The sequence below is a fragment of the Hippopotamus amphibius genome, chromosome 6 (assembly GCF_030028045.1).
Source record: "Hippopotamus amphibius kiboko isolate mHipAmp2 chromosome 6, mHipAmp2.hap2, whole genome shotgun sequence".
In the NCBI taxonomy this organism is placed as follows: Eukaryota; Metazoa; Chordata; class Mammalia; order Artiodactyla; family Hippopotamidae; genus Hippopotamus; species Hippopotamus amphibius.
Genome location: NC_080191.1, coordinates 84,187,637 through 84,201,013, shown reverse-complemented (window position 1 = coordinate 84,201,013; position 13,377 = coordinate 84,187,637). Strand labels below are relative to the sequence as shown.

The 13,377-nt window shown below is 38.0% G+C and overlaps 1 protein-coding gene across 1 annotated transcript in view; it reads right to left on the bottom strand.

Annotated features, from left to right (window-relative positions):
- The window catches only part of COL9A1 (collagen type IX alpha 1 chain), a 93,415-nt gene extending 80,573 nt beyond the window's left edge, over positions 1-12,842 (bottom strand). Inside the window, exons 1-5 of the mRNA XM_057739581.1 lie at positions 12,796-12,842; positions 12,213-12,286; positions 10,673-10,750; positions 10,407-10,539; positions 4,599-4,995 (exon numbers count right to left, since the gene is read on the bottom strand). Of these exons, the coding sequence (XP_057595564.1) occupies positions 4,599-4,995; positions 10,407-10,539; positions 10,673-10,750; positions 12,213-12,286; positions 12,796-12,809 (696 nt within the window). The 5' untranslated portion in view covers positions 12,810-12,842. The remainder of the gene's footprint in view (positions 1-4,598; positions 4,996-10,406; positions 10,540-10,672; positions 10,751-12,212; positions 12,287-12,795) is intronic.
- Positions 12,843-13,377: the final 535 nt, after the last annotated feature.

The window sequence follows — 13,377 nt, the reverse complement described above, 5'->3', positions numbered from 1 at the left end:
TTATCTCCCAAAAAGTGACAGTCAGCGTTCAAAAATAATGTGATAAAATCACACCAAAGTGTTATAAAAAGTATTTTCTATGGATATGTACAGATAACACTACCATTTCTTTTGTATTTATTTAGTACTTCCAAGTGAAAGAGTATTTGTCAAAAGTACTTGTCAAAAAAACATAATAAGCAAACAATAGTTTAGATCTAATTTTGCACAGTAGACAGGCATTTCTTAAATCACTGAAAACATAACTTTCCTACAATAATCCTCAAATGCCAGAAATAAAATTAATCACAGCCTCATAAGTTATTTTTCCCATGTTATCATTCATAAAACTTTGTTTTTTCACTGGGAAGTTAGTATGATTTAATTCTGTGGGGTAGAGAAGGACATAGCTTCTCCATCACGAGTTTTGCTGGTTCTTTCTATAATATTTGTTCTCACAGTTTCTCTGAACTTAACAAAAATAACATAGAGCAACACATTTGAAATATTATCTTAAAAGCAGTCCTCTGTCTGATTAACCATGTTCTGCATTGGTTTATTCAGAACAAGCATAGGTAAAAAGGTAGAGTTTGAATCGTGTATTTATAAAGCCACATACGCTTTCATCTTCCCTCAAGCAAGCCCAAGGCCCTAGTGTACATCCCTGAAAAGGTAGAAAGGCTAACTATGTTTTCTAATAGAGCTGTACCAAATAACTCTCCCGGGGAATCATGCTGACAGCAAACAATAAAGAACCTGCCATAAAATAACATATTTTTATGGTATGCTGCCAGGAAACTGAGCTTTGCAGTGAAATAAATGGCTCCAGCCTAAAATACGGGCACAAAGGTGAACAGAAAATATGGAATTTATTGCTTTGAAATCAAACTATGTATTATAGCAGTACATTGGGAAAATATAAATGCTCCAAGCCCACTGAATAACCGTGAATGATGCGAAGGTGTTTGAGTTGTAGAGCATGTGAGCAGCTGTCCTGCAAGCCTTACGAAAACCTCTTGAAATTGGTTTCCTTTTCCAATTTAGAAATGGGAAAGAGACAAAAGATGGGCTAGATCGAGAGAAGTCACAAACAAGCACAATATAAATGAGTCTCTAAGCGTCAGTACGCCTTCAAGTGCTGTTTGCCACTGCATTTTTATCATGCAGTTCCTAGGGCTACCTTTCGACATCTGTTAATACCTTTAGAAAGGATTTGCTTTACTAAAGAAAAGCAAGTGCTGATCCTGAGAAAAGTATCCAATTACTGTGGAGTGTCAAGGATTATCTAATTTCATGAAGAAAAATGGAAAAATACACTGTTACTTGTTGCTTTCATGCTCTTGGCACATTTCATTTTAATTTAAAATTTCTCACAAGTAATCCTGAGCATTTGCTGTCTCCAAATCAAAAGAAAAGTGCCTTATCAGTACATGTCTTCTATCACTCAGAAAATGCAGATACCACTGTTCACCACTCTGTAAGTCTCCCAAGAGACAAGTAGTCACTTCAGTAATGGACAGCAGCTTCAGATTTTAGCCAACGCGAGAAGATCTTAGGCCACAAAATTAAAACAAGGGCGTAGGGACAACTCATGGGCATTTGGGTTTGTCTGGGGACTTGTATGAGTATTTGACTATTCTTAGTCTAGAAGAGTGAGGAGCAGTGTAGGAAAACCAATAAAGCCAGGAAAGGGAAGAATTCACAAACATGCGAATTCCCACATGAGAGTTCCTTTTCCTAGGACACTGGACTTCATCTTCTCCTGGGTGATTCTATTCACCCCCAGGATTCCTCTCAAAGGCCACCTCCCTTAGGTAACATCCTTGGACTTCACTCCCATGCCTCCCTGCCCTGATTGGAGTGAGGAGCCTTTTCCCTGTGTCTCCATGCACTTTCCCTGTCCTTATGGTGTTACACTGTCATTGTTTACTCACCTCAACCATTCACCCTCCCAGAGCCCGGGAGAACAAGATCTGCAACTTGTTTAACTCTGTACACCCAATATAGAGGCACAAAACAAAAGCTCCCTAAATAAATAACAAGCAGGACCAATGTCTAAGGACGTGTTTTATACTGTACAATCTTCCTTCTTTTAAAAAATTTGTGTTTTATTTGTCCTGCAAAGCAAATTCTGAAAAAACTATGCAAATCACGAATACCTTCCAAAATGAGAATAATGAGATGCCTTATAAGGAAAGATACGTGGTTACATATATTTCTATTCTTCTCAAAGGAAAGTTAGTTTGCATAAAGAAAATAAGGAAGATTAGAAATTTTATGCACTAACACTGTTTCTTACAAGCCAAGAAACCTACATGAGGTCACTTCTTCAGCTGAAAAATGGAGTTAATCCTATCTGTGCTTGCTAGCCTATGAAACTGTTGTAAGTTAATGAAAGCAAATGCATTTTTTAAACTTTAAATTGGTATTTTAGGGCAACTAAGATGCTAAAAAAGCATAAATGGAATTTACTTACATAGAGTTTTCTACTTCTTTGTCTTACACAGGGTAAAAATTGAGGAATACGTTTTGGTGACAAATTTGAGTTTGACATTGTCACAGTCTGTCCTTGGATGTAAGTAGGAAATTTCTGGCCTGTGACCTTGGTTTATTTTAGTCGCTGTCACCGCCACCACCACCACATCATCAAACATGGAACTTTAATGAGATCTTAAGCTCAAGTCTCTTTTGTATTTCCTCATGACGGAGTCAGAATCCAGTACGAAGAAAAAACATTGTTCATGCCTATTTCCAATATTTTTAACATGAACAGTGTGCTGACTTTGAAAAGCTCCTTGGTGGACCAAAAGTGTAATGTAACACTGCCTGCCGGGGTCTTTGTTGCATTCCTAAACACAGCAGAATAAAATCAAAGGTAACTGGTCCTAACTGGTCTCCACTGTGATGTGAGATTACACTTGGCAGACAATCTCCAGTCAGTTGTAACATGATTGGCTAGACGATAACATAATGAAGTAATACTGAGATTTTACCGCTCTGGCCGTCAGTCAACTTAATAGCATCCTAGCATGCAGAATTCAGAATTACAATGACTCGACATGTTTTTCAAAAACAGTGAATTAATAAATCAATAATACACGTACTTGATTAATATTCATCACAGTGAGGACATACCCTAAGGTCTCCTTCCCCTCACCCACAGTCCAGAAATGACACAGACGTGGCAGAGCTTGTGTTGTCTGAAAGCCACCCCAGTACCATTGCAAAGATCTTCCTGTCCAAAATTTCAAGATGGCACAATGGTGGTCCTATTTGCTTTCTAACCCAGCCACTAAAGGCGTGATAACTTGTTAGTTGGAGAAATACTTCCTCAAGTGCCTACAAGCCAGAGCAGTTACAAATTGCTTCCTGTCCATCACAGAATATAGAAATTTCACACTACCCTTCACACTAATCACAATTCTTCCCTTGAAAATTGTTATTTGAACAGTTCCATTACTGAGATGCCCGGTAACCTTTCTTTCTTTGGACAAATGCACACGGACCATTCAAAATCATTGTGTCACCTCTGCTACACTCCATGATATGAGTTCTGTGACTAGAATTTAACAGCTCTGTACGAGGGAGAGAAGGGCAGGCATCAATCGTTTATTTACTGAGCTCTAAATTTCTTTAGTTTTTTCCAACAGATCACTTGCCCTATAAGATATAGTTTTTAAATTCCTGTAACAGTATTATGAAACATCCTTTTAAAGGATAGCTCAGTGAAAGTTTAAACTCAAAACGATTCAAAATGATAGAACTATATGGTACTAGTTGGCACAATTATTGTCTTATTATACAATTTCTTGCCTTTATATCCATGAGTGTCTACAGCAAAATCATGAACAGAGCTCTAAAATCCTTTACTTTCATGATATATCATGCAAGGCCTGATTCTAAATAAAGAAATATTGTCCCATCTACATGATTTTCAGTCTTGTGGGCCAGATACCATATAGCTTCCCAACCTCACCTCTCCCACACCCCCAGTTAGTATCCCTTACCCCCACTCACTGCCCCTTCACACACACTCACTCACATTTTCACATACGCATTTGATCCAAACCAGCCAGGCTCCAGATCTTTGAATGTGCCTACTTATTCTCTACCTCTTTTTCCTTTAATGCTCTTTCACTCAGCTGGAATATACTTTCTCCTCCTCTTACCTATTCAGATCCTTCCATTTCAAGGTTCATTGCTTCTGAGAAGCATGGGATTCATGACTAACTGAATCCACCACTCATCTTAACCTCAATTCTGAGTATTCTCATTGGTTATTGATACACAGTAGGTACCACACCCTTATGGGTTTCTTTCAAGTTGTCTCAAAGGATTCTGGGTGCTCCAGGGGGGCATGTAGCATCTCTCAAGTAGTTTAAGCTCCTCGGGATGAGGAATCATCTACTCAACTTGCTCTGATTCCCCATTCTACCTGGCAAATGCGCCACTCAAAAGAGGCACTGGAGGTATTTTGCAAAACTGCTTGAATGACTTTTAAAGATGAATAACTGCCCATTGTTTAAGACATTTGGATGATTTTTAAAGATGTCTGAGGTATTAATTTTCACCAGTCTGCGTTTGTTTTACTCTCACATAGGGTGTGGTTGTATACTTACCGGAACAGAAACTTGAGGATTATCCACAAGTTTTCCCAGCACAGCAAAGCCATCGATATTGATTTGGCCTCTTGGCTTTATAGGTAAGGACTCAATCCTGTTGCAGTCAACAAAAAGAGTTGCAGTGCTCCTTTCCACACCAATCATGATCTTATGCCACTGGGAATCAAACAAGGAGGGCAAATTCGAAAAGGCTGCAGTTTGGAGACTTCCGTCCAGTCCCTTATATGAAAATGCAACAGATTTTGTTTGGCCATTAATCTTCACGCCAACTTGCTCCTTCCCCGAGGCATCCTGAATCTGCCAAATGTTCCAATTCTTTTCAAGTGTGCTTCCAGTCATCCGGAAAGTGGTTAGAAAGGAGTATTCTTCAGGCAGCCCACTGGGATATAATTGCCTGAGTAAAATTTTAAAACAGTAAATATAAATCTTGTTTTCTGTACCCAGGTGTATTACCATATTTCCTAATTATGCTTTTTTAGATTCTAGACCTACAGAAAGGCCACAGTGTGGAAAACCATGTACTAGTTGTTTTTTTATGACTGTTCATAAAGACCTTCACTGAAGTTCATTCATGTACATTAATGCTTCATCTTAAAATACACATTAAAAAAGAAAAGCCTCCCTCATAGCTAAGGAGTGTTTCCAAATGCCACATAATTCTAACAATATTACTATTTAAGCTACCTAAAGAGCTACTGTTCAGCAATTCCACCTCAAAAAACACATTCTGCCAAAAAACACACTCTTGCAAAGTTCTGGGCAGTATTCTTCCACAAATGAGAAAAGAGATCATTTGGAATCCAAATCAGCTCTAGCAGCTTATGACACCCTCTAATTAAAGCGGGTGCTTGAAATTTTATTTTAACATAATATGTTAGCATTATTTGTTATCTCCATAATTGCTTGGATTTTCCCCTCCCCAAGGATAACTTAGACTCACATAAGTATTTTGAGAATCAGTCACTTGCAGACATGAGATGCCCCTTCACACCGAACATGTTTGTCTTTCCCAGGGACTTCAAAAGTATGATGTTAAAGTAGCAGCTGGTTGCTTGTCACTGGACATGTGACAAGGGAAAGGTGACCAGTTTTTATTTCTCTACTCCAACCCAGTTGTTCCTCAATCTTCCAGCTAGATCGATATCGTGGCCCCTTCCTTTACTGATCTAAGTGGCTGCCTAAGATATCAGTGTCCCTCCTGCATCCCCCGTCTCTGTGGAGGCGGCCATCTGGAGCTACACCAGCTACCTGGGTCTTCTTTTCTTGAAGCTAAGTGGCTAAAAGCTGAAGACCAAACTTTTAAAAATCAGAACACACTAAATGTAAACATCATCTTTACAACATTACCTTCAAAGTCTTAAAGTTTATTTCCTTCCACCTTCCTCCTTATAAGCATAGAAAAATTCCTAAGCAAAGGAGAAATTCCAGGAAAACTAGATGCCAATTAATTTTGTTTGAAGAGTTATGGACCAGAATTCAAAGTCCTAAATAACCTTCCTTCAGGTCAGGTTTTATAGCTCCTTTCTTGTGTAAAGAAGAAAAGGCAAGCAGAAATAGCTAAGTGGATACTGGTTTAGTTTGTTACAAACTAGTATGAATAACATAAAAATTTATTGTATTAGCGTATGTGCTGTGCCAGTTACCTTAAAAGGTATTGTTGAAGTCAAAATTTTCTAAACCAAAAATTCCTCAGCCCCAAATGTTTAGCTGTAAGTGAAAATGTTCAACTCGCTATGATTTTCTATCTTTCCTTTGACTTTAACTATAAAATTGTATCATCCTTTATAATAGGATAAGCAAATATATAACATTTCACTGCAAATATTCAATAAAATAGGTCAACTATGTCAAAAAATGCCATTGCTTTGTTAGTTTTATAAGAATAACAAAAATGTGAAACTTCATCTGAGTACTCTTTTATTATCCAAGTACCTCTTTAGCCATTATTTTCTAATATGACTTTAGTTTTTATTTATAACACTGGGTGAATTCAATTTTCAGTTCATATTTTTAACTGATTGCTGGTGATGTTTATTATTCTTATTGCAAAGCTTTCAATTTGCTAAATATATTTTATGTCTGTTAAGAGTACAGGAGATTGAAATATGTACATTTAAAAATATTCAGTTTGGAGCTAAAGAGGAAAAAAACATACACAAGAACTATTTACTATCCTATTTTCCCAGAATAAGGATGTCTAACATATTTATTTTGTTTTTAATATAGATTCTGTTTTTCATATTTCTTTGACTTCATAATTTTCAGAATACACTTATTCCAGAAGATCTTCTAGAGAAGAAACTGAGGTTCACTAATGACAGTTTAAGATATAGCCTTCTGTGTAATTACAAAACCTTATGGAAGTTTGTACATTTCATTTAACCAACCTCAATTAATTTGGAACTAGGAGATAAGTTTTAAAAGTTTTATTCAATGGTGAAATTTGGCAAGTATCCTTTTAAATTATAATTTCTTTTTTTTTTTTTTTGGAGTATTCTTTCCAATCAATGATCTGAATTTAACTAGACACTTAAAGAGTTTTGTGGGGAGTCCAAAATAATTATTGTTGTGGTGTGAATTTTTCTAAGAAGGAAGATAATCCCTAATGTTTTATCTTCTCTTCCTTAAAGCATTAATTTTCTGCTTTTTAAAAACCTATCTGTGTCACCTATATATTTGTTTAAAGATTCACTGAGCAATGCTGTAGAATTTCATCAGTCCCTAGGAAAAACAAGTCTATTTGTTTTGATTCTAGAAATCACAGAAACATCCCCACATGACTTCTTTGCAAAGACATTATGAGGTTGACTGAGGGATCTCTCCCATTTTGTGCTTCATCCAAACTTTCCTGCTAAATGAATAAAGAGATTATGTTGAAGGTAGGATATAACAAAATGTCATTTGCTTCTGACTTGGTCACATGATGGCAAAAACTTTTTAAAAATTAGAGGTGGTTGGGGTTGCTAGAAGAAGAAGTCATTTATAGACATATTAAGTTGAGAGTATCCATCTCTCTTTCTCCATTTATGTGAATATAAGGTGTGTTTGTGTGTCTATACAGATATAATCAGGACTAGCACATTATTAATCTTTCAAACAGATATAATCAGGACTAGCATGTTATTAATCTTTCAAACTAGGTTAATGTTATTAATCTTTCAAACAGTAAGAGGTAAGAGGAGAGTGATAAGAGGAGAAACATGGTGAGAAAAGAAAACTCCTTTTAGTGTTTAAATACGTATATGTATGTATTTGTATACACCTAAGGCCACTTAAAAGTCCTCACAAGTTTAATTTATAGAACAGTCAGTCCCTTTTCTTTTTTGAACAACTGAGATTCTTTTCTTGCAAATATGCTATGCGCATCAATAAGTAGACTTGACAGCATACATAATTTAAAAGACACTGAATCTATAAATGATTTATTTCATTATGTTACAATCTGCACAGAATACCTTAAATGGAGAACCATAGGTTTTGAATAAAAGATAAGAAGTCTTTGAACCTTGGAACATTTGTTTATGACCTTAACCCAAAGAAAAGCTAAGGATTGTATTTGTTACTGCAAACAAACACTTTTGAAGTACTAGTTGAGAATGTGAAACTCTTATGCTTAAAATAAAGAATAAAAAGCACCAAAATTATGTGGCTCCTAATATTTTTTTAAAAGTGAAAACATAAATAAGGATAAATTGTGACTCTATCACATTAGCTCCATGTGCCATACTCTTCCTCCCACGAAGATCCTGCTAATAGTTCCTGTCACTCCTTCAGAGCCTATATTCTCCTGCACAGACTCCCTTAAAAAACAAGTCAGTCTACTGCATGCATGGTTTGAGAGCAATTCCAGTCCCTGTCTCTCTTGAGTGAGTAGAACTTGGCAGTTCAAAAAGAAAGAACCCATTAAGGTGAAAGCACCCCATCTGCACCTCTCACCTCTAGTGCTCTCCACCACTTACAGTAAACACGTCACCAATACCTGTGTACCAGGCTCTATTCAAGTACTCTCCATGTATGAATACTTACTCTTCATGACAACCCAGTGGCATTGTTATTTTTATTCCTAATTTTAAACTGAGAGAACTGAATCAAAGACAGTCTAAGCAACTTGCCCAAGGGACTACATCTATCTCAGCCTCCTTCTCTTTTTATTTCTTTCTGCTACTCTCTTCTACTTCCTTCCTCCTTCTTTCTTCATACCTTAATAAGTCTTACCAGTAAAACAAGAGCCTTTAGTCTTTGTGGGGGCAGGGAGTCAAAGAGATAGAAAATACAGGACATTGGTTGTAGCCTGCAAAAAATATTTTGTGATTGCTCTAGGAACTTAGAGAAAAACAGAAACAAAGACAAGCAGGAGGTAGAAAAGCTGCATGGCCTCAAGTTTATCAACCTCTGAACTTAGAGTTAATGACAGTCCAGATTGTACCTTAAATTTCTGAGGAGAAAGTTGGGTCAGCATTGAGGGTCCTGTGTTATGCTTAATTATTTTATTAAAGAAAGAAAAGCCAAAGTACTCTAAAGCTTATTTAAGAACACATCTAGCACTTCTGTACCTGAAAAGAAAATATAAGAAAAAAAGTCAATGGCTGTTACTACGCCTTTAATCTTTCCAAATGTGACTGGTTTCCAGGGTCAGTATGGGATAGTGGTTAGAAGCACAGCTTCTGAAATGATTCTGCCTGGGTTTCAATCCTCCCAGCACCTCCTAACCCTGTGACCTTATGCAAGTAACTTAAACTTTCTGGCCTCAGTTTCCTCCTCCATGAAATATGGATAATAATGTCCCCTGAAGAAGATGTGATTTGATGTTAATTAGTAAATCTATAAAAAGAGCTTATACAGTGCACTATTATTGTTTTATAAAATACAGTACATTCAAGACATAAATTCCTATCTGCCACCTGGTGCTATATCAGAATATTCTAATTTTACCAAAATTATTATATTGGTATATTAAATATTTGCCAATCATTATTATAAACCTTTAGCATTTCTAAGATATTCCTTTACTATCTTAATTAATCATTATTTACCTTTACATCTTAATTTCTATCAAAGCCCTAAGTTTCTTGTTGATATACCAAAGGAATCTTAATTCTATATTTTTTACAGTGCCCTGAAACATTCAACCATTATCATCAAAACATTTAAGGTGTTTATATGATATAAAACTGAAAACCCTGAAGCTCAGTCATAACAATGGCAGGACTCAGTACTTACACATGCACTAAAACACCTCAAATATAAATAAAGAAGAAAAAGCTTAGTTCCAGAGAAGGAGATGCGGGATTTTTAAAAAGCATTATCACTACCATTGTTTCTGTTATCATTATTCTAGTTCTGTTTTTGTTTGGTTCCTGCCAGGAGCCAAGAACGAGATGTGTCGATCTATTTCAGCACCAAGACGCTTGAACAGCGCCATTGTGAGCCTTCTAACCACTGGGTGGTTTCTAGTTAAATTTATGCTTAAACTCTTGGCACTTTTCACAGAGGGTCCTTTCAGGCAAAACCAGACAAATTATAGAAAAACAGAGAGCAAAGTAATAAGAACATGTCCTGAATCAATATATAATAGTCTCAGTGATTTTTTTCCTGGAATGGAAAGTAAATTACACACTGAAAACACGAAGAGCATTCACATACTTGGGTACTAAAGATAGGTAGGTAAATAAATTCCTTCATCTTTAAATAAAATCATGATCCAAGAAACATTGAGCAGGAGAAGACTCTCTAACGCTGGATAGGTTTTCATTTTTTTAATTGTGCTTGAGGCAGATAATTTGATCAAGTATTTTTTTATATTACCTGGTTGGAATCCTGAAGTCTACATTACTTCCCAGTTTGTAAGCCACTTGTAATGAAGTTGATCCCACTACCCTCTGGATAGCTCTTCTGGATGCTGCTTTATCTATCTGGAACTGAGAAATCAAGTCAAACCCTAAAAAGGGAACGCAAAATAAAAGCCTAAAATGAGACTGGTTTTATTCCTTTCCACAACCTTCCCACATAAAAGATGTATCAGGTAGGTTTATAGAAAGCATGCCTTGTCAGTATGATACACTGATACTCACCTGGTAAATCATCTTGTCCAATCCTGACCTTTGGACAGAGTTCATTTTCACCATTAGAATTTGAATTAACAGGAAACCCTGCAAAAGAGATAGCATGTCATCCCACCTCAACTTCTACAGGGATCATAGGGATATATCAATAATAATGAGTCGAGCAACCATTTAAAGTACATTATACTAAACAGCTTACTTCTAAGTAGTGTATTTGGCTTTACCTCTATGACTCTATGATTATAATTTATTCACCTTCAACACATCCTGGAAGGGAGGCAGGGCACAAAGTTGCTTTAATAATTTATGTTGGGAAAATATTCCCTTTGGGGAAGTGCAGGATTTGTTCCTTTTGGAACTGGAGCTGCATGATGGTCTAAATGGCACAGGGTCAGAAGCCTAGACGTTTGGAAATCTTCTGGTGGTTTGGGCTAGAAAATATTCCTTGAAACACCACAAATTTTAGAAATCCTAAGAGATTCCAGAGTCAGTTCAATGGGACTTCTGAAAAGTGAAGTTCTTAAGCATCTTTGTCAAGTAGAGAAAGGAGTTGCTGAAGTCTTAGGATTCACTACCCGTAAATAAAATATAGAGGATGCATTTAGTTTCATAAATCCAATCTAAGAGGTCAAATAAGGCTTACAACTAGACTATTACCAGCATCTTAGAATGGGGAAGAATAAAGAGAAGAAGAAAAGAATCATGAGACTTAAACCTTCAATCACAACAAGAAGGGTGAGAAATCCTGGGGAAAAAATTGGGTGCTCCTTACACAAGTGAAAGGTTGTAGGGAGGGACAGTTTTTTCAGCAGCACAGAAGGCTTCTTGTAACTGTCCAACCCCAGTGCCCTGCTGAGACGCACCTGATGACAGACACTTCCTACCTTTCAGAAAAAGCATTTTCCAGTTACACAGCTTTGGCCCAGCCATTTCAGTACATCAAACATACTTTTACTGGTTTGCAATGCAGAAATAGAGACACAGATGTAGAGAACAAACATGTGGACACCAAGTGGTGAAAGTGGTGAGGGTGGGGGGGGATGAACTGGGAGACTGGGATTGCCATATATACATCACTTATAACAAAAAAATCAAATTGTACACTTTAAATATTTGCAGTTATTGTATGCCAATTATATCTCAATAAAATTTCCTTACAAAAAAACAGGAGAGAAAACTTTCAAATCACTTGAAAAGGAATGGAAAATTATTCCATAAAAAAAAAATACTCTTTACATGTCCCCTGACCCCAGATTATTGGCCGCCATCCATCTATCCATCCATCATTACCAATCACCATCTGAACCAGGTAGGTGCAGGGCAAGGCACTGGAGCACCCATTAGGTTTCCTGCGCAACTGTGATCACAGCCAGGACTTTTCCATATGCAGCGCTGAACATGGAAAACCGGCTATCGAGTACACCCATGGCCAAAGCAGGGTTGAAGAAGGAGGGTGTGAAGGACCCTGAATGCCTCACTCAGCCACAGCCCGACCTGATCCTTTCCAGGAACAAGGAATATTTTGAAATCTAGAAACAGTGGCTCTTACTTGGGCGACGCTTGACGGCCGCGGACGCCCAGGGTCCCAGGAAGCTGCATACAAAGAAGAGCACTGGGATTTTCCTGAAGAGAAGAGAAGAAAAATTACTCAAACAGGAGTCCCTCCACATGGGGACTACTTCACTATTTTAAATGTGCCACACCTGATGAATGCAGGTGGCCTGTCCTCAGTCTAGTTTACTTTTTCCATTTTCTTTATTAAATCCGATTGAGAGATTTAATGAATTCTCGTATTTCCAGCTCCTATTCTAAAACAATCATGAGACTGTTGTTTCTTCTGTCTCCCTTTCTACATACCTACCTGTCTCACTGTTTCTACACCTACATCCTTATCTCTGTTTTCTTTCATCCTCCTTTTTCTGCCTCTCCACTTTGGTGGTTGCCTTCTTCCCCCTCTTTCTCTGTCTCTCTTTTGTCTCTCACTTTGGCTCTTTTCTGTCTCACTCTCTCATCTATCTCTCTGTCTCTCTCTCTCTCCTCCCCTCCTACCACCACTGCAAAAACACAGACCTTTGTTTCCGAGGGCCCCCAGCCCTGTCTCCCCACCACTCGTTTCTGCATCAAGGTCTTACCAGAAGTCCTTCATTTTCCCAACAGGTTTTCCTTTGTCGCCAACAGTCCCAATGAAGCAGGGTCTGTAGGGGAGTCTGCGCTCCCCCAAGACCCCTTCAGTGCCACCTCAAGACTGAGCTCTGGGACAGCCTTGGTCCCTCCTGCCCCTGTGAGGGCTAAAAGCAAAGGGGGTGAACCGGAGGCATTTGGTGACACTTTAAGCCAAAGCAGGGGAAGGGGTGGGAAGAGGCTGCCCTGGAAGGCCAGGCCTAGCCAGGGGTGTGCCCCAAAGGAGGGACTGAAGGAGGGACTAGCAAGGGAACGTTTGCTGAAAAGAAAAAAAATCAGGATGTGGAGAAATTCACCAGAAAAAAACACAGGCAAGCTGCTATAGAGATACAGTGGACGCTTTGAGAACTGCTCTAGGAGTACACTGCAAGTTTTTGGAAGACTGGGGTGAAGAGGGGCTCCCTGGAAGGCAGGGATGTGGGAATTCACGGGGGCCCTTGTGCCCAGCCAACCTAGGTTTGAACTACCTGTTTGTTCTGAAGCTCTTCAGTTGTATGCCCTTGGGCAAATTAATCTGTCTGTAACTTAGTTGC